The sequence below is a fragment of the Balaenoptera physalus genome (genome assembly GCF_965194825.1).
Source record: "Balaenoptera physalus genome assembly, chromosome: 6".
Taxonomy (NCBI): Eukaryota; Metazoa; Chordata; class Mammalia; order Artiodactyla; family Balaenopteridae; genus Balaenoptera; species Balaenoptera physalus.
In genome coordinates, this window is record NC_138885.1 from 88,208,554 (window position 1) to 88,230,383 (window position 21,830).

Genomic DNA, 21,830 nt, shown 5'->3' on the forward strand with positions numbered 1-21,830 from the left:
TCATGTTCTCATGACACGATAGAATGAAGCTGAGAAAAGTTTAGAGAGGACATTAAATTTATCACTCAAAGTTCTTTAGGTAGAGTCAGATTGCAGCCTTCTGGATGGATTCAACAAATATATTCTATTTTTAAAAGAAATAACGCAAATTTCCAGTTATAAAATAAATAAGTCATGTGGATGTAATGTACAGCATGGTAACCATAGTTAATAATACTGTGTTGCACATTTGAAAGTTGCTAAGAAAGTAGATCTTAAAAGTTCTAATCATAAAAAAATTTTTTTGTAACTATGTATGGTGTATTTTTTGTACGTATAGTAACACACACATGAGAACAAATTATAAATTTACTATTGATAATTTGTCTTATTTATTGAAAAAAATCCCCTCATCATACAATGTTGATACAGTTTCTTTTTTCTCACTTGGATCTTGAGACTAGCAGGCCACCATCCCCTGAATTACTGTCCGTAGTCAAGAACCACAGCTTTAATGCTTTTCTTCCCTTTTTTCACTTTAAGTACTTTGCTAACATAAGCTTAGCTTTCATCTCAAGATTTATTCTAGTAGATGCACACATCATCCCTTCCTACCCTGGAACTGAAGAGAGTAAGCAAAATGCACCAATATACTTGGGCCAGATCCTATTATGGCAAATAATAAACATTAACTGCTTGGAAAAATCTTTTTTTTTTTTTTTTATAAAATAGATGCATTAAAATAATCAACACAGGGACAACCCAACTGTGAAAAGGCATTTCTGATAAACTATCGGGACAAAATAAAATTGAATATGCACTGGATATTAGGTGATACTGAGGAATTATTGCGAATTTTATTTAGTATGACAATGATTTTGTGTGTGTGTATATGTGTGTGTGTGTTCATTATCTGTTAGTGATACTTTAAAAATGAAATAAACTCCATGGGTTTGCTATCGCGTGGGACTTACAAATCTTAGAATTGTAGTTTTTCACAGTTTTAAGAGACTGTAAACATCACCTAGTCCAGGCATGGGAAGAAGATTTCAATTTATAGGCCAATTCCAATTTAATAGTGCTGTCCTGAGAAGGAATTTAGGCCTTTAAGACTAAGAGGGGAAAAAGAGGTCATGAACCATTAGCAATGCCAGCCAAGGGCACAAGACAGGAGAGTGGGGCAATGTGTGTTACTACTACTAGCTACCTTTAGAATCTCTAGTCTAGTGGTCTTTCAGGGAACTTAATACTTGTCAAGTCAACTCATTACTTCTTTAGACAGTTCTATGAAGTTATTTCTTATATTTTGACCTGAAATCTTATTTTCTGCAGCTGACAACCACGAGACATATAAGAAGAGCTCCACTTTAACTTGACAGTGCTTGAACTATTTCAGACAGTTCTCCTGTCCTTCCCAAGTCTAAAACATCACCAGTTTCTTCAGCCATTCCTCACTGGGCACGGTTCCTTCCCTGTCTTCACCACTCGCTATTGACAGGCACCGATTTGTCTCTGTCCTTGTTTCAGTGCGGTGCGTGGTAAAATGGTCTATTGATGTCATGTTGTCAGGACATAATCCCCAAAATGCCTTTACTGAGTTCAAATTTTGGCTTTCAGACTCTCTGCATTCATTTAGACTTCACATGCTCCACCTCAATTTAATTAGTCTGATGGAGGCGTCTAAATCTTTCTATTATCAGCTACAGCTGGGTCAACTTCAATGGCTTTCTCAGAACATATAACTGTCTTCCCACCTTTCCAGCCCCTGGCATGCCACCAGCCAGAGAAACCACAAAAAAGACTCAGAGTACCCTTCCCGATCCTTCAGTGGCTCCTCAAATCTATCTACAGATTTTCAATCTTATGAAGAGAACTTTCAATCTTACAACTGAGAACTGAGGGCCACTAACTAAGCCAGAACTATTTGGCAACTTGTCCTTGTTGGCAGAAATGAAAAATAGGCAACCACAAACTGGCTCAACATAAGTAATAAAGCAGGCTTAGTCATTCACTCAGCAAGTGTTGCAAGGACTGGACTGAGCCACTGAGCAAATGAGAATGAATGACACAGCAATCATGTCATCAAACACATAGTTTCTCAAAAGTAAAACACAGACATAAATAACTCAAGTAAAGTGATCAGTGAGGTGCAAAGAGCTATGGGAGTTGGGAGGTGGCACAGAAGGCAGCAGAAAGGAAGTTGAGAATCAGGCCAACTTACCAGAGGAAGTAGTAGGCCTGGAAGGAGAGCTGGGATCGGAACAGTGGAGAAGTGAGAAAAGAATAAAATACCAGTGGGTTGAGTAATTTGGTTTGGTTGATGCATAGGGTCCATGAATACTTCTACTGGGAAGTAAAGTTTGGAAAAACACAGAGAGGCAAAGCTGGATGAGACTCTTCCTCTATCAGGACCAGCTAATCAAAGGGTATTTATACCAAAGAACAGGCAACCCATCAAAAGATACAGAAAGGTGGGGAAGAAAAAAGAAGGCAAAAAAGTCAGAACCTAGGGCAGAAAGGAAGAATCAAGTGAATAAATAGGGATAAAGAGAGAAAAGCAAAAGGTGAGAAGGGAAGACAAATACTGTCTTCCCACTAACAAGAGGCTCTTCCACGATTTGTTTCCCTTCCTTGACACTGAAATGTACTGGAGCAGCCTCTCTTCTATCCTAAAATGAAACTCTAGGCTTAGATTTCTAATCCTTATTTATCTTCCACCTCCCTAGGCCCTTTATTAACAACCACTTCCCCTAAACTGCCTAATCCACCTCCCACAAACAGTCCCTGTGACTGATCCCTACGGAGTGTTGGCAAAGGAAAATCATGAGATGAAGAGGACAGCTCAGTGTCTCCAACACACCTGATAACAGAGTAGGGGAGCAAATGATCTTTACACTCACCTGAGAGAAGGGAACGGGAGACATGAAGAGGGAGTCTTAAGAGGTGAAAGTGGTGGAAAGGGGCTGTGGACCCAGAAAAGCCACATAAGGAACTGAGGCCCCCCTTGTGCGTGTTCATTCACTCATTCAACCACTCATTCATTCATTTATTCCTCTCCTTCCCTTTATCCCACCCTTTTCTGCTGCCACACATCCAACAGGCTACAAATACAAATCAACTTCCTCAGTAGTCTCATTAGTCCCTCATGATTAGGCCCCTACATAGTGTCCTGGATTTTCCCTCAGAAATACACCAAGGTGTGATTTCTCATTTGTTGCCTTCTCTGCCATGATGTAAGCTCATGAGGGAAAGAGCTATCTTCTCACTGCTGTATCCCTAGCACCTAACACAGGGTCTGAACTCAGTAAATAACTGTCGAATGAACAAGACACTGTACAGACAAGTAAGAGGTATTCCCTAGAATTATCTAAGACCAAAAATTGGTGTGGCCAAAATTGCTAATTGTTCACCCAAGTCCCTGTTCTCTGACTCTTTGGGGCCACAGCTACACTAATTTCCCAACCTCCCTTGTAGGTAAGTTTGGCACGTGAGTTCTGGGCAGTGGGACGTGGGTGGAAGTGATTAAGTCACTGCCAAGCAGACCCATAAAAATCCTCCCATGCTTTGCCTCCACACTCTTTTTTCCCTTCTGGTTGGACTAGAGACAAACCCCTTGAGTGACCTTAGAAGCTACATGTTGATACCTGGGACTCTATGTGGAAAAGAGCCACCCCTCTAATCTGTTCATAAGAGAATCAACCTTCTCCTATGTTTGAGCCATCAGACACTTAGGAATCTACGTGTTCAGGAGTAAACCTCTCTAATTCAGTCACACAGTTAGGTGACAACTCAAGTTAAGCTCCCCTAATCTTTACCAGCCAGCGGCCGTTTGTCACTTTCCTAAGGAGAAATAAAGGCCATTCAGAGGACAGTACAATCTTTCTTGGGATGTGTGACTGAACAAAAGTCCTGTTTGCTCATGATCATCAGGAAAAGCCACAAAACAGGCTGGGCAAATTATGGTGATGTCAGAACAACAGATGATCAGCTTCCTTGCCTCGCCTCCTCTCAGAAGTACAGGGCCCCGCAGGCCCTGCGCAAGGGCCCAACTGCCTTCTCAAGTAGTCTGGCCCTGTCCTCATCTGTGCTTACCTTGCAAAAATGTCACAGCACATTGCTCCGTTGTTTTCAGTGCCAGCTGGCGAGAAGCGGCCCAAAGCTTTTTCAAAAAGCCACAGCAACCTACACTGCCACAGAACAATGGCTGCACCAATGACTCGCCTTCTGAATAAAGCATTCAGCCGACCGGATAGAGATGCAACCTCAGACAGAATTCATTTCCCTGTGGCAAAGCTCTTCTTACCCTGACGTGTCTGACTCTGTTGTGCCTACCGAACACTAGAGACTTCAAAGAAAACTCCTCTCCCCGATGGACTGGAGCATTTAAGTAATTGAGTTACATTAAGAAAATTAGTAGCATGTACTGTACATAATTGCCTGTTTAATCTAGGTCTAGAAAACTATTAACAGGGTAAATGATTGACTAACTCTTTTCACCTTTCTTCATTGCAGGTTTCTTTATTTCAAGAACTTCCAGATCCAGTGGTTCTTAATCTTTGGGGGGTCATAGACCCGTTTAAGAATTTGATGAAATGCCTTGACCCTTTCACAGAAAAAAATATGTCCACAAGTGCACACACATATTACATACGATTTCAGGGTGCACACAGAATGCCAAGTCCATCCACTGATCCCAGGTTCATGGACCCTCCAGAGCAGAGGGCAGCAAAATTTCCCTCTAAAGGGCCAGAGAGTGAATATTTTTGGCTTTTCAGGCCACATACTGTCTCTGTCACAGCGACTCAACTCTGCTGCTGCAATACGAAAGCTGCGCTGCCCGTATTCCAACCAAACTTTACTTGTAGATATCAGAATTTGAATTTCATCGAGTTTTCCTGTGTCACAAAATATTCTTTTTTCATTCTTTTTTCGGCTATTTAAAAAATAAAAACCATTCTTAGCTGGTAGTCTGTACGAAAACAGGTGACAGAGCATAGTTTGTCCATCCCTGCTGTAGGGCAAGGGTTCTAGAGGTACACATTTTCTGTCTCTATTTTCACTAACTTCTAATGGAAACTCCACGTTTCTTCGCATTATGAATGCGGGCAGCAAACCTCAGTAGTGTCAGCAGAAATCACATTCATACCACATTAGAGTGGTAGCAGGTAGCACAAAATATTCATCAGGCTCACCACTATTTTTAAATTATGGTCACTATTAGATCTCCTACTGTATCTTGCCGTTTAAATGTGCTGATAAACACATATAGTATTATAGGAAAAATTTGATTTGATAACTGAATTTCAATATAATTGATTTCCATTCGAACCCTATATATTTTATTTAGTGCATTTAAAAACAGAATTCTGAGAAGCAGGACAGGGCTTTCACCGGACACCAAAGAGGTCCATGGCACAGAAAAGGTTAAGAGGGTCTGAGCCGGCAAAGCCAGAGCATCTCCTACCAGAGCATTCACATCTTCCGTTTTGTAGATGAGCATCCGTATCTCCTCTGGATCACCGCTGAAGATTGCTTGGACCAATGGTGGCTGTAAACACAGGAGAATTTGAATTAGAACTATAATTAAATAATTGGATTGCATTCAGATGCAGATGGCTAGAAGATATGTTCCCCAAAAAGTTTATTCAACAATTATCAATTGGCAGACAAAGATGAATATGGCTCAGTCTCACCCTCACTCGAAGTCTAGTAGGGGGTGTATTTGCATAAAGAATTAACGATAATATGATTTGAAAGCCATGACAGTCAGTCACATCTAACCTGGGGCTATGAGCATAACATGAAAATCACACCTAGTTGGAGATGCCCTTGAAAGGCCCTTAAATTACCTATCAAGGAAACTACCAAATCTATGCTTTTGTGCATAGAGTCCCCTGTCCTTCCGCCATCTCTCATTAGACAATGTTCCCTGGTCCCTTTAAACAATTCTGTTCCTAGAGGATGTTAATGGCCACGTTTCTGGCCTCCTGAACACTTCTTTGTCAATGTTTGGACAACCCTTTAAATCATTCCTGAATGCTTCCCATAGCTTTAGCCAACAAGCACTGAGTGTTTTAGAGGTGATTATTTCCCATCTACTTAAAGTAAGTGGTTATTCAACGCTAACATTTCTGTTTGTCATCTGTAGTAGAATAAAAAATAAATAAATAAATAAAAATTTTAAAAAATAAAGTAAGTGGTACAATGGCGGGGTGGGGAGCAAGAAGGGAGGCATTACTGAGCAGGTATCGTTGAACTCACCTATATTAAACAAGACCCAACATGTGGTAGAAGGATTTGTAAAGCTTGATGGAAACCCAGCCGAAAGAGAAACTGTCTCTGCTTGGGTGGTAGGGTGAGAAGAGTATCCAGAAAAGCTTCATGGAAGGCACCTTAATGAATGGGTTTGAGTGTGCAGACAGGGAAGGAAGGACATGTAGGCAGAGGGATCGTGGTGTGCAAAGGTGTGGGTATGCAAATCCATGCTACAAATGCTGCCATAAACCTGGTGACCAGGGTGTGGGGGGAAAAGAGGAAAAGGCGTGGGCTCAGAGGTTGGTGTTGGGCTTGCCCACATGGTAAAGGATCCTGTTCAAAGCCAGTTCTGCCACTTGCCAGCTACATGTGGTGCCCACTTCCCATGTGTAATCTGGGGCCGAACATGATCTTCGCTGCCCAGCCCTTCAAATGGTTGGTATTAGGAACAAATGAGATAATATACGGGAAAACCCTCTGTAACTCTACAACCCTACACAAATAACAGATGTTTTCACTAAGAAATGTTTATGATGCCAATACAGGCTATTTGACTATTTTTTTTCAAACTTTAAAAACCTTGGCAATAACACACACACACACACACACACACACACACACACACACACACACTTACTTACTTACAACTTTTGGAAATATTTCTGTCCTAGTAGGCAATAGGATGATGGCAGTTTCTCATACTTGTCTGATGGTAAGAATCACCTGAGATGCTTGTTAAAACTGTATTCCCAGATCCCTTCCCTGGAGATTCTGGGGTGGGATCTGAGAACCTAGATTTTTAATAAACACCCACTTAGTTCTTGGGAACTGGAGAGCACTGGCCTAAGGTGACGAGGTTAGCGTTATCTGCCTCAACCGCTCCCTGTGCAATCTATGCGAGACTCCAAGTCCTGATTTTCCCTACAAACTTTCTTTTCTCTTTTTTACCTTCCTGTTGCCTCTCTTACATGTTTTGATGGTGTTCCTTGTTATCTGGGGGGACCAATATAAGTATTGTCAGTAGGAATATAGTAAGATTCCCTGAGGAAACATTATATAAAAAATGTTAAATTGCAGATAAATATTTCCATATGCCAGGAATTTGTCCACAGTCTTCCCTCTGCCATCGAAGTTTCCAGCAAGTGGACATTTGTATCTCTTTTTTGTCCCCAATATTCTCTTAATCCTACCTTCTTGCCAAGGTGTATGATTCAAAGATAGTTTCTCAAATTGCCAACAATTAAGTAGCAGGAAAGAAGTCTTGAAAAGAATGCAAGTTTGACTAGTTCGGTGTCAGCTGGCACTCTGCCCAAGACAAGGACTTCCTTCCCACACTTGCTGACTACCTGCTAACCACGTCTCCAAGCTATCTGCCCCATGGCAAGGACCATATTTCATGTAAAACAGGCAGTCACACAAAGTCAGGATTTCAACAAAAATATTGAATCTTGTGTATCTATTTCATAATTCTCTATCTGCTCTGCTTGTGGTCAAATGCCTGTGTATACTTTTCCGCCTTTTTGAAACTTAAGGGAAAGCAAATAACAAACCCCAATAACAATGGGATGACAAGCAGAGGCAGACAAGATTTTAGTGTTGAGTCAACAGTGGTCAATCAACAGTTGAGAAGTTAAGATTCTGAGACACAAACCCATCCCAGTTTAATGCACCACTAGTTAGTCACTTTAAGGAAACAGAGCTAGGTAAGCAAAGCCTCTCTTCACTCATGAGTCTAAGGAATGCGTGAAGATATTCAGTCCTCACACCCCTCAAGAAAGACAAGGGTTCCAAGCTATGGCTGGAATGTTCCCAAGGAGAGCCACGCTGTAATGCTGCCAGACAAAGATGCCAGCACAGTCCTTCTTCAGGGAGTGGTATGTGGAGCTTCCCAGCCCTGGTCTCTCAGACTGTTGGAAGGGTATCATCAGTGCAGAGAATTCCCAGCAGAGAATGGTATGCACACTTCCCCAATGCCTCCCAGCTTCCCTCAGCTAAAAGCTGCTTTGGGAAGCACTGTCAACGCCCAGAATTCCTAGCATCCATTGGGGAAGAAGCTGAGCCATTGCTGTAACTCTTCCAAAGCTGCAGTCACATACATACATGAATATACCCACATGTACATGCCTACATTTGCACATGTATGTACACATCTGTATCTACATTCATGTGTGTATACACAGAGATACATGCTGATTCACGCACGAATCCCTCATACTCCCTGTGGAATAGAAAACTGCCGGGTCCCCAAAGCCCGAAGTCTTGCTAAATGGACATCTCCACCCCAGCCGGGCTGTGCGGCCACTGTGACATCACTGTCTTCACAATTGTTAATCCAGGCATTATGAGATTCCAAACCAGAACTTCACAGGTACATGCTTTGCTTGAACGGAAGCCGTGTGTCTGCATGGATGTAGTTCTGGAACTAAATTTCTGTAACTCTTGAGCCAGTGGTATTTTTAAAAAAAAAAAAAACCAGTACGGGTGTTTCTGTTTTTCTCCACACTCCCAAATAAAACATGCCCATAGAACACTTTGGCATTCCCTTTTGTTGGGATTTTAATCGGATCCTGCTCTTTTATTTTTCCCTAGGTAAACACTTGCCCTGAGAATAAATATTTTGAAAAATATTTCTAAATACTGTCGCTATTACATGATTTTAAGAAAGGGGGGGATATTCTAAATACAATATTCTTGCTCATAAGTACCAAGTACTTATATTCTGTTGACTATTAATTTGGCGATCACTGTATCTTTTTTTTTTTTTTTAATTTATTTATTTATGGCTGTGTTGGGTCTTCGCTTCTGCGCAAGGGCTCCCTCCAGTTGCGGCAAGCGGGGGCCACTCCTCATCGACTCTTCATCGTGGTGTGCGGGCCTCTCACCATCGCGGCCTCTCCCGTGGCGGAGCACAGCCTCCAGACGCGCAGGCTCAGCAATTGTGGCTCACGGGCCCAGTTGCTCTGCGGCATGTGGGATCCTCCCAGACCAGGGCTCGAACCCGCGTCCCCTGAATCGGCAGGCAGACTCTCAACCACTGCGCCACCAGGGAAGCCCCACTGTATCTTTTACACCTTTTGCCTTGACCTTGAAAAGGCCTTACTTGCAAAAGAACAGAGTCCTAAGCCTTGGCATGTACAAAAATTTTTTAGAAGTTTCACACATTTCAACGCTAGCATATACAAAATAGGAGTGCTTTGTGTGCAAATTTGAATAAACACAAATTTATTACAAGGGTCAAAGTTGTGAAAAACAAATAGTGGCAGGAAAAAGAGATTCTGATGCGGTGAAACCATTGGTTATCATTCCCTAAAGAAACTTAAATTCTTAAGAAGAGATGTACAGTAATTTCAGCTTCAATTGCTGGAATTTTTTTAGCATGTTTAGCAGCTGTACACTGGAAATGACTGCCATGTGCTGTGGATATTGGCACAGTCCCTCATGTAGATCGAGAAGGTAGAAGGATACTTCCTGGGCCTACTTGACCAATGGCCCAAGTGGGAGTCAACATTCAGATGGGACCAGTCCCTGTCTTTCAATATCACCAACTCCCAGCACTCTACCATCTTTGCCAGGAGTGTTAACAGCTGCCTTCTAGAGGTGACTGTCTGCCAGGCTGATGACATCTGACCCCTCTAAGACAGAAGTGCAGAGCAGAAGCCGCTGGAATTTGGCAGCCACTATGAACGAAGTAGCCAACCTTGCTGACACTAGGAACTGAAAATTTATCAGCAAAAAGCCAATTTTGCTACCCACATCCCCTATCAGCCCACTCAATGCAATATTGTTCTGTTTTATTCTCAGTCTTTGAGAACAAACTAGGAAAATATCCAATTCCCCAAAATAAGATGCTAAATCAAATATGTACTGATAACAGTGTTCTCAAACTTTGAAGTAGAGTTACAATTCCACTAGGGGGAGCAAGATGGTAATTTGTTACCTGGGAGATAAGAGTAAATGTTCAGGTTGCGTAATAAGGTAGCTGGAGGATCCACTTTATTCAAGACACAAAAGAACTTAAGGGGCTTCCCTGGTGGTGCAGCGGTTGAGAATCCGCCTGCCAATGCAGGGGACATGGGTTCGAGCCCTGGTCTGGGAAGATCCCACATGCAGCGGAGCAACTGGGCCCGTGAGCCACAACCACTGAGCCTGCGAGCCACAACTACTGAGCCTGCGCGTCTGGAGCCTGTGCTCCGCAACAAGAGAGGCCACGATAGTGAGAGGCCTGCGCACCGCGATGAAGAGTGGCCCCCGCTCGCCGCAACTAGAGAAAGCCCTCGCACAGAAATGAAGACCCAGCACAGTCAAAAATAAATAAATTTATATTTAAAAAAAAGAACTTAAGCTTCTGAGAGAGCACTTAGTAATAAGTAAACACAAACATTATTATATCCCAAAACAAAAATTTTAAAACCTTTCCTATTGATTCCTGAGGGTCCAGGTTTTTAGGAAGTAAGAATAAAGCTATTTAAAACCCAGGTGTTAAAGAATTATTTTCATCACGTGCAAAACCCAATTCAGGGGCTTCCCTGGTGGCGCAGTGGTTGAGAGTCTGCCTGCCAATGCAGGGGACACGGGTTTGAGCCCTGGTCTGGGAGGATCCCACATGCTGCAGAGCAGCTGGGCCCGTGAGCCACAACTGCTGAGCCTGCGCGTCTGGAGCCTGTGCTCCGCAACAACAGAGGCCGCGATAGTGGGAGGCCCGTGCACCGCGATGAAGAGTGGCCCCCGCTTGCCACAACTAGAGAAAGCCCTTGCACAGAAACTAAGACCCAACACAGCCCTAAAAATAAATAAATTAATTAATTAAAAAAAAAAACCAATTCAATTATTTCCTCAACTGCACTTTTAAAAAGTGCTACTAGTGGCATCAGATATGCCACTGGTTTAGGAATAAAGCCCATCAGGGGTTCTATGAAGAAAGCACAGCTGGTTTAGAGGATCCACTCCATCCTGCCCTGCAATGAGGTCGTGGGTCACCCCTCCAAAATCTCCTAATGAAACCATCAATTTGATTTTGGCTAAAACCACTGTAGAGTGCATTTCACTTTCTCTTTGTCAGAGTTGCGTGTTCTTTACTAACCCTTTGGCTTTGGAAGATAAACAGAGTGATAGATGCTGTCACTGAGCATCTGGAAATACAGTCCATGGTAAGAAGTCCAAGAAGATGCTCCCGCATTACATTCCAAATTCTTGGTGTGTTGCTTGTCTTTTTCTGATTAGATTGGGTAATTAAAGACACCAAGTCTAAAAGAAAACATCTTGCATTCTAATCAGGAGTGGGTGTTGGGAGTCAGTCAATAGCCAAGAGGGAAAAATGATATTCCTAAACATCTGTCCACACTTAAGTATTCTGAGTACAGAATGTCATTAAAGCAGGATGGGAGCATGTTATTAGTAGCTAATAGCTGATGCAGCAATAATCTGGCCGTATGAAACCATCAACGTATATGAACATGTTGAAACACTTCATTAGGTAACAACTGGTTTTTGCGTGAGGCAGTGCTTACATTTTTACAAAAGGATAATAAAAATTTGTTCGAGTCACTAGATTTAATGGACAGAACTTGTTAGCTCTACTCATGTGGCTCCTGCTGTGTGATCCACTGAAAGGATGCCATTGAGTGCTTCCTGAATATAGATCATTCTACTTGGGGAGAGTTCACTCCATCATAGAAAGACAATGATGATCATAAAATCAAAATCTGTTTCCCTTAAGAACTGTACAAAATATACTGAGTCCTCATAAACATTTTTTAATGCAAGACTACATGTCTGAAAATGTCTCCTACAAACCGTGCTGCAGTGTCTATAATATTTCCGATTATTAAAAACAGAAGAAGCAGAAAATTCCAAGTATCAGTAATACCCTCCCTATATGTAGCTATTTATTAACTTTATACTTAAACATTGTGAAAGAAGAACTATATTTAATCAGAAAGTGGAAAAATTAATTATCTGACCTTTTCCAAAATGAAAATAACACATAGGCATTGACTATGATATAGTTATTCAAGGACCAATTATTGTTTTTGGAAAATTCACATCCTTTGTCGCACCTTCCTTTCCTGAGATCCTCCTTGGCTATTTCTCTGCTTTTTAAGAGCACTCATTAGCACCTTCACCAGAGGAGAGCTGGCTGGTCTGAGGGAAAATGAAACCCAGGCATGTCAACTTTGCTACTAGTTACTCACAAAAGATTAGGTAAAAGGAAATGATGAAACAACAGTATCGGTTAGCTTGAAATCTGGAAGCAATGTTGATTTTACATACCTGAGATCTCCCTCCTTTTTTCTGCCATAGGAGGGAGATTCCTCCTATGTTTGGTATCAGATTGACTTGGGATTAAATCTTAGCCATAGTTTCCTCATCTACAAAATAGGGCTAATGCAGCCATTTTATAAGATGTGTTTAAGAAATGACATCATATATGCAGTGCCTCCTGTACAGGGCCAATGCTCAATAAAGATAGTGATTAGTGTTGATTTTGAGGTAACAAGCTCAAAAACTTTCATAGACAAGTGCATTTAAGTCCATCCATCCTACAGTAGGAAAAATAAGGGATCCAGGGAGATTTCCTTAAAAATTACAGAGCATATAAATCAAGTTAGGATTATAACCCACTCAACACCACCAGTAAAGCAGAGGGGCCCATCACACTGGGGAAAAAAGCGTTTACATACAGGAAGGGGAGTAAAAATCACACTGAGCTTGATTTGGCCTTTTTTACCCTGGCCAACCTCAAAAATGTTGCACAACCTCTCTGTACTCAGGGGTCTAATCTATAAAACCAAAATAACAGCAACTCACCTGAATAATACATCATCTCTCTTGACTAATCCAGCTGTGCCGCATATTTATGTCCACTGGATGGGACGTGAAATCATAATTTTACTATTTAAGGTTATTATAAACAAGCACGATTATACTTTTCCTTTATGCTCTCCTTTATGCTCTCTCATAAAGGAGATTAATCCCGTTTGGAGCTGTGAGGGGGTCGAATGATTTGCCTGTTAGTGGCAAAATTGAGACTAGGATTTAGTTTTCCAGATTCTCCCACTTTAGTACTTTCTCTCTCTCACATGTCATGTTAACACAATACAATAAATACAATACAATTAATACAGAATATATTATATATAATTCTTAACCAGTAATTCTGCCTCAATTTCAATGAACTTTCTATGGAGAAATTTACACCTAACAACTCACTAAGGGAAAATGCTACCATATCTATTCTATGTGTGCGTGTATACACCGTATAGTGACGATATATGTATATATATTTCTAGATACAGTCACTCCTAACAAAATAACTAACAATAAAACAATCTTGCCAAAAGTTAGAAAACAAAGAGCTACAATCTTTCAAACTTGGGGGTGGGGGGCGGTGGCAGTCCGTGTGGATTGAATTATCAGAAAGGAGACGTAGGTATTAAGCTGGATTTTGAATGAGACTGTGGAGAATATCTTTCATGCTGGAGGATAGTAGATGATGAAGTTAGAAAAAAAAAAAAAAATAACTGGGTTAGGGGAAGCTCCACGCCAGCAGAAGGAGATTTTTGTTTGTTTGTTTAACATCTTTATTGGAGTATAATTGCTTTACAGTGTTGTGTTAGTTTCTGCTTTATAACAAAGTGAATCAGCTATATGCATACGTATATCCCCATATCCCCTCCCTCCTGCATCTCCCTCCCACCCTCCTTATCCCACCCCTCTAGGTGGTCGCAAAGCACGGAGCTCATCTCCCTGTGCCATGCAGCCAGCAGAAGGAGTTTTAACCTAATCTTCTGGGCACACAGGAACTGGAGGTCTTGAGCAAAAAAACGGCACAGAGTCTTTGCAAACCCTTATCTGGCCAAAGTGTGGGCTGAGCATTGGAGGAGGAGAGTGGAGTTAGAGAACCCAGTTAGAAGACCATCGCCACAATCCAAGGCATCTCAGGAGAGAACTTTCCGATCTCCATTTATCTCGGGCTCCCCGATTACAACTTACAGGGATATAGTGGAAACAACAGATACTGTTTTTAGTTCTTTGATGTTGCTCTGTTCCTGGATTCAAATTTGGCTCAGCACCTGTGCCACTTTCCTTTATAGCCCAAATCTCCTGCCCCGAGACACTACTGTTTCCAGGTGAAATTGAGGTTACTTCCTTTAGTGCCTGGAACACTTCCACCTTTCCCCCAACAGAACCTCCAGGGAAATAAGTTCTGTTTCGTCAGACTTGTCATTTGGGCATTTCAAAAATAGGCCACAACCATAAAGAGAAAAGCAAAGCAAAACAGCACAGACATAGTTTGCCAAATGCCATATTTGTATTGGGATCTGCTGCCAACTCCCCACAACTTTTTTCACTCCGTCTAGTTCGAAATGGCTTGAGACCAAATCTCAACTTTAGCTAAGTTAATTAAACAGCGTTCAGGAGTTAACCTTTAAAAAAAGTTAATTTAAGCAAGAGCACACTGGATGCAATAGGTTAGTGTGTGCAGCGTATTTAAATCAATGTAATTTTAGTGAAACAAAAAGAACAATATACTTCTACAACAGTTTCTTGTTCTGAGAAATTTTTATAGAGGTTTTATTTCCTATCTTAGTTTTTTATTTACATTCTTTGTATAACTGTATCTTAGAGCATATTGAATTAATGTGGTTTCAAACACAAATGGGGTGACTTAATAATGTTAATCAATAAAAGCCACTTTAGTGATTTTTGTGGGGAAAAAATTATATAGGGCCAGAAGATGGTTTTCAGGGTGATAAGTGTATTCAGTGTAATTTCTTTGTTCAGATATAGAAAGCAGTTCTCAGTTTTACGATGCATTGTACAAACACAATTTTTTATTAATATCTGGTATGTACATCCCTTATCATAATAAGGACAATGGTAAAATAGTATTCCTAAAGAAAAAATATGACAGAAAGTTAATTACAGTAATATTCTCTTGCGATCTAGAGTAATAATAACTTTTGAGAATTACTGGAAATTGGAAGCTAAATAAAGCAATTCAAGCAGCCTTTAAAAACAAAATCGATGTGTAGAAATAAAAGGCATTCATCAGGAAGGTGACAATTTATTGTTATATTTGAGGGGGATGGAATGACCACACATGAGATATACGAATTAACTCAATCACATAAAGTTATTCATGATTCAGGCAAACTCCAAATTGGGTTTGTCTAATTTGTTAGAACCTGGATTCTCTCAAAAGCCACCTTTTGCCCAGTCAAGTCTTTCCAAAGCCCATGAGATTTTCCCTTTAAACCTCTCCTTCCTTTCTGTAGTCCTTTTTCTTTGAATTCCACATGCATTCCTTGGAAAGGGAGATAGCAGTTAAACTCTCACCACTTCTCCACAGGGAGCCAGGTGGGGGATTATGGAGGTGTGCAAAACGGACTTACCTTCCTGGCCTTGGCTGCTCAAACCACTCTCAAATCTAAGGCAGTGGGCTGACCAGGACCTCCGTTAGTCTCTGCCTGAGATGCCTGAAGGGTCCCCTGCTGCCCACAAAACCAGGAAAGTTACAAGGAATGCAAATCTATAAGGGACCCTGTCAAGGTAGTCTTCTTGGAAGCATCTTTCCAATTTCCCCATCCAGTGTCATGGCAAGGGCACTCCGTGACAAATATCAAAGGGAAATGATAAGACAGCAGGAAGAAAGCAGTCCAAGAGACTGGAAAACATTAGATAATATAAAATGGGAACTTTTGCAAAAAAGGAGAGTCACATCGTATTTCCTTGCAGGGACACCAACCCAGTTCATATTTCCTTTATTTCTCTGCACAGCACCCTGCCAACAAGAAATGAATGATATGTTTTTTAAAAATGAATCTGGTACATTTCAGATAACAACCACATTCAATTCAATTCAACAAAGATTGATTAAATGTAGGAAATTTACTAAGGGTAAGAAATTCAGACACTGAGACGTTACACCCAGTCTCCCCCTTGATGAAGTTACCAAGGGGCAAGAGGAAGTAGACAACCTGAGTGTAAGGTAAGTACCATAGGAGAAGTACATGAAGAAGAGAAAGAGGTCACACCTGGCGTCCTGAAAGATGTAGCCTTTAAAACGAATATTGAAGCTTAGAGAGGATTTAAACAGGTAGAGATGGATGAATGGGAAGGGAGTGCTCCCACCTCAGAAGAACGTGAACAGAAGACTGAACATGCACAGGAACAGTTTCATTTGGCCGGAGCCTGAGAGAAGTGAGGTAAGCTGAGAAGTAGACAGGGATCCTATTCTAGAAGGCTTTGAATGTCAGGTTTAGAGATTTGGACTCTCCTCTCTAGAGCTGGGGAGCCATGCATGTTTTTGAGCAAGGGAGTTACCTAAGAGCTGTGCTTTAGAACAATCATTCTGGAAGTGGATTGTATGATGAACTGGAAGAAAAGACTAGAGTGGTTCAACAAGTTAGGAGACCACAACAACAGTCTGGGTGAGAGGTCCTGGGATGGAGTCCCTTAGTTATTAGGGACTAAAAGGTAAAAGAGCTACCTTCACCTTTAATGTAACAAGGGCAAGCCAGCTCAAGCATGGCCGTCTCCATTCAGAAAGGCTCTCACCAACTTCCTGGGTGACATGCAGGGCTCTCTGGAGCAGAGCTGCCCCAGCCATCGGCGGAGGAGCACCGGAAGTTCTGCAGCATTTGCTTTCTTCACTTTCCCACTTGTGCAAGCATCTCCAGTTGCCTACTCTGTTCTGTTCAGCTCTGGGATAGGAAGTTCCTAGGGCTCTGAAGTCAGTTAGCATCCTACATCTGTATAACCAACCTGCTACTCCTCTCCCCACTCCACCACAGAAACCAGAGCGCCAGGCTTTCGGTTTTGGTGCTACCTTCATAGTTTAGGTTTCGGTGAAGAGAGAACTTATCTTTACGTCAGAAGCTCAAAAAGCAAAAAAACAAAAAACAAAAAAAAAGACCCAACTTAAGTATAATGCTGTCTTTATTTCCTAATTCTAAAATTTAGTCAAAGAATAAAACTAATTATTTTAATCATGCAAAGTTTGAAAAATAGAAGTATTATGGGAAAGGGACTTTTTAATACATAAAAACCTCTACGCATTTTCTCTTTGTCTTATATTTGCTAGTTTTTAATCTTAGTAGTTTCCCTGTTGCAAGAATATAAAGACAGGGTAAAGAAAAAAATGTAATAACCTTTTCCATCACCAGCATTAACAGCCTAATGTGTACCTTCCACATCTTTCCCCAAGTCCTTGCTGATATATCAAAATATAGATACACATATAGGAGGCTACACTGTTATCTCCAAGGTGAGATTTTACTATTTCCCTTTCTTGGTATTTGCAAGAACAATAATAGATTGAGGACATCCTCCAGGTCACTAGCTATAGGATTAACTCATTTCTTTTCATAGCTATGTGACGCTCCACGATATGGATAGATCATAATATATTCAATTACTCTCCTGTGGCTGGGCATTCAGGTTGTTTCTAGTTGGTGGCACAGCAAACAGCCTCTAGCAGTGTCCATCCTGGCCAGTGCATTTCACAGAAAAGTGCTACCAGAGCGGAAAGCATTTTCTGAGGACCTACTACAGGCTATTTTTATGAAATATGCAGAAGAAATGTGTGACATAGTCCCTCCCTCAGAGAATGCCAAATATAGCTGAGGAAGTAAGCCTAGCCCACACAGAACAATTAAACCGTGTAGGATGGGACTGAGCCACGTTCTACAGACTTCACACAAGTGGATGCCAGGTTTTCCTCCAGCACAACGAGAGCTCGGAGGGCCCTTTAGCCCTAACATTCTAGGAAGCTTCTCTGATTCAGAAAAGGGGGAAACAGGAAAGGCTAAGAAATCAAGGCGGTATCTGCAGAGGAGGCAGTACTTGACCAAGGCCTGAGAACAGTTTAGATGGATGGAGAAAAAGCAATTGTATTTCAGAGACAAATGAGCCAGGGTACAGCACTGACTTGAGCCACGTATATGCTCAGGAGAGTGACAGTAAGCAGGCCCTTCTCTAGGTCACTGCATTTCCAAACATGCCCTCTCGTATTCCTCCACGCCCACCCAGCCTCTGCTTAAAGACATAAAAAAAATCCCAAGTTTAGCTCCCACAGAGCACTACACTAACATTGATTTAAATGTACTACTTCCAGCCAGCATAAGCTTGAAAATACTCCCCAGGTCTCTTCTCTCCCCATCCCCTACACACCCCTCCCCAGCCCTGCACATGCGCACACACACACACACCCCACGTTGTTCTGTGCCCTGTAAACAATAGCAGTTGCTTAAACTGTTCCTGTCCATCTGGGAAAGAACATGAGTAACACGGAAGAAAGTAATGATGAAGTTGAAGTGACTGTAGTGTAACCAAAAAACTGAGCTCTTTTGAGAATCAAAAACTCTATTAAAAATGCTGTTATTGGGCTTCCCTGGTGGCGCAGTGGTTGAGAATCCGCCTGCCAATGCAGGGGACACGGGTTTGAGCCCTGGTCTGGGAGGATCCCATGTGCCGCGGAGCAACTAGGCCCGTGAGCCACAACTACTGAGCCTGCGCGTCTGGAGCCTGTGCTCCGCAACAAGAGAGGCCGCGACAGTGAAAGGCCCGCGCACCGCGATGAAGAGTGGCCCCCGCTTGCCGCAACTAGAGAAAGCCCTCGCACAGAAACGAAGACCCAACACAGCCAAAAATAAATAAATAAATAAATAAATTTAAAAGAAAAAAAAAGAAAGAAATTCAAGTGTTGGATCTAGTAAAAAAAAAAAAAAAATGCTGTTATTGATAAACTGACCACTACACTGTTAGTCTTTGACTCTATGCTACAGTGTTATGTTTGCAACTTACCAAGTCCATCTAAATATAAAATATATCTAATACCATGTTTTAAATTTTATCATATTGGTAACTAAGATTTGAGAGTTCCATGTGTATGCCAGATAGGTATTATGTCTTGATACTGAATATAAGTGGCTCTGTGACACAATTTTGCAAATGAATTCAGCATACGTAAATTAATGTCCCTTTCATCTCAAAGTCTTGAGATTTAAAAGTCACAAGCAATTTTTAACGGAGGTGGAGCCACAGGGAAATCTACGATTTTCTTTGTTTTCACTGCCCTTCCCGGTCTACAATTAGCTTTGAACATATTTTTTTAAACTTTAGGAAAACAAGATTCACTCCCAGGATGTTAACTTGAATGCCAAGTTCAAAGACATAATCTTGACAGCCATAGCACAGAAAATAAGGGTTTTTAATAAGGAGAGGGAATTACTGAGTTTAAATAAAACCTAATTTGCTGTGTGTTTCTATTTAGCAGTAGGAAAAAAAAAAAAAAAAAAAAAAAAAGCCCTTGACCTCCACTGTACCAGCCCATCCACAGAGGCAACTGAGTGAGGTCTGAGCCTGGGTACCAGCGAGGCAGCCAGTGTCCTGATGCCTCCTATGGCCCGACTGACGATAACTGAGGTGGTGTCTTTCTTGGTGGCTCCACAGTCCCTTCTCCTCACCAACACTCTCCCTGACATTGGCACTAAATGGTACGGAGACCTCATGAGTGTCTTTGGAGATTAAATCTAGATTTGGGAATCTGCCCTGCACATCTAACGTCAAAACTTTTCGCAACCGTCACCCAGTTACCACACGACGCTCCAGTGGTTTAAAAGGCACCATACAATCACAGTTCTTTAGAGACCACAGTCCCGTTGTCCCAGCTGGGGAGGACTTTTGGCTGCCCTTCCTCCTCCCAGGGATGGAACTGGGCTTGGCCAAAGGCAGTAAAACCAGGGTTTCGTGTGACGGACACGGCCTGCCCAGACATGTTGAAGCCTGTTCCCTCTTTTCGAGACTCTGAGTACGTTTGGCATGTGCGACTACATTTGACTTCTTGGATCATGACCAATCAAAAATGTCGAAACGAGGTCACCGAGGGAAGTAGAAAAATTATCTGAGAAGCCAGAGGCCTGGTTTTGCTTTGGCCCTGGCGAGTAGGTGTTATAAAACTAGGGCAAGTCATAAGGCTAACAGAAACCTCTGTTTCCTCACCAGAAGAAAATGGGTTCAAAACAATCAACTCCCAAAGAACAAGAAGGGGAAGACCAGATTTTAAGAGGAAAAAAATCCACCGAGGGGTCCAGGTGATGGTAAGCTCACTTTGCCAATGGACCATGTTGCTCACAGCTGGGGAAGTAGCAGGACCAGTCTGCTTGGAACTGGTCAGGGTATTGGGACAGTCAATAGTGTGGAGTTCTCAAGTGCTTCTTCTTCTTTTTTTTTTTTTTAAAGACCTACATCATGGGTGCAGAAGAAATTTAGCTAATGAGTGATAGCTGGGTTGCATATCAGACTCTCCTGGGAAAGTGGGTCACACCCCAATGAGCCTGATGCAGTTAGTCAGAAATGGAAATCCTAGCACAGGCATTTGAAAAGGCTTTCCAGGCAACTTATATGTGCTCCTCAAACATGCAGTACTGAATCTGATCCTTCATATCAATACCTTAGAAATAGCACACCTCTGACCCCATAATCGCACTTCAAGGAAGCCATCCTACAAAAATAACTAGATATGCACACAATTTTTATATAGAGATATTAATAACACCAATATTCATGATAGCAAAAATTAGAAAGGAACCAGTGTAAAAGCTCGGGAAATTATTAAATAAGTTACAAAACATAAGGCCGAAAACGCTATACAAATGGGTGCCAGGCACACAAAAAGATGCTCAACATCGTTAGTCATCAGAGAAATACAAAACAAAACCACAGTGAGATACCACTTCAAACACATTAGGATGGCTAAAACAAAATAAAACAAAAAGTAAGCGTTTCTGAGAATGTGGAGAAATTGGAACATGGCTGATGGGAGTATGAAATGGTGTAACCACTGTGGAAAATAATCTGGAGGCTCCTCAATAAGGTAAACATAGAACTCCTATATGACCTGGAAATTCCATTCCGGGATGTATTCTCAAAAGAATTGAAAATGGGCATTCAAATAAAAACGTGTACACAAATGTTCATAGCAGCGCTATTCCAATAGCCAAAAGGTGGAAACAATCCAAATGTCCATCAACTGATGAATAGATAGGCAAAATGCAGTATAGCCATAAAACGGAATATTATTCAACCATAAAAAGGAATGACATATAGTGATAGATAGTACAACATGGACAAACCTTGAAAATATTACGCTAAGTGAAAGAAGCCACAAAGGTCACAAAAAGGTCACACGTTGTATGATTCCATTTATATGAAATATCTGGATTAAGCAAATACATACAGACAGTAAGCAGATTAGTGGTTGTCAGGGACTGGGAGGAGGAGGGAATGAAAGTGACTGCTTAATGGAGACGGGGCTTCCTTTTGGAAATGTTCTGGAACTGGGTTGTGGGGTTAGCTGCACAACACTGTAAACGCCACTGAACTGTACACTTTAAAAAGGTTGTTCCCTGGTGGCCTAGTGGTTAGGATTCGGCCCTTCCCTGCTGTGGCCCAGGTTCAATCCCTGGTCGGGGAGCTGAGATCCCATAAGCCACATGGCACGGCCAAAAAAAATAAAAATAAATAAAATAAAATGGTTAAAATGGTAAATTTTATTCATGTTATGTGTATTTTACCACAATCAGAAAAAGGCA

The 21,830-nt window shown here is 41.6% G+C and overlaps 1 protein-coding gene across 2 annotated transcripts in view; it reads right to left on the minus strand.

Annotated features, from left to right (window-relative positions):
* The window catches only part of ANKRD44 (ankyrin repeat domain 44), a 325,415-nt gene that overhangs the window by 197,234 nt on the left and 106,351 nt on the right, over positions 1–21,830 (minus strand). For both annotated transcript variants that reach the window (XM_082466993.1, XM_082466992.1), the window contains exon 3: positions 5,444–5,527. In XM_082466993.1, the coding sequence (XP_082323119.1) occupies positions 5,444–5,527 (84 nt within the window). The remainder of the gene's footprint in view (positions 1–5,443; positions 5,528–21,830) is intronic.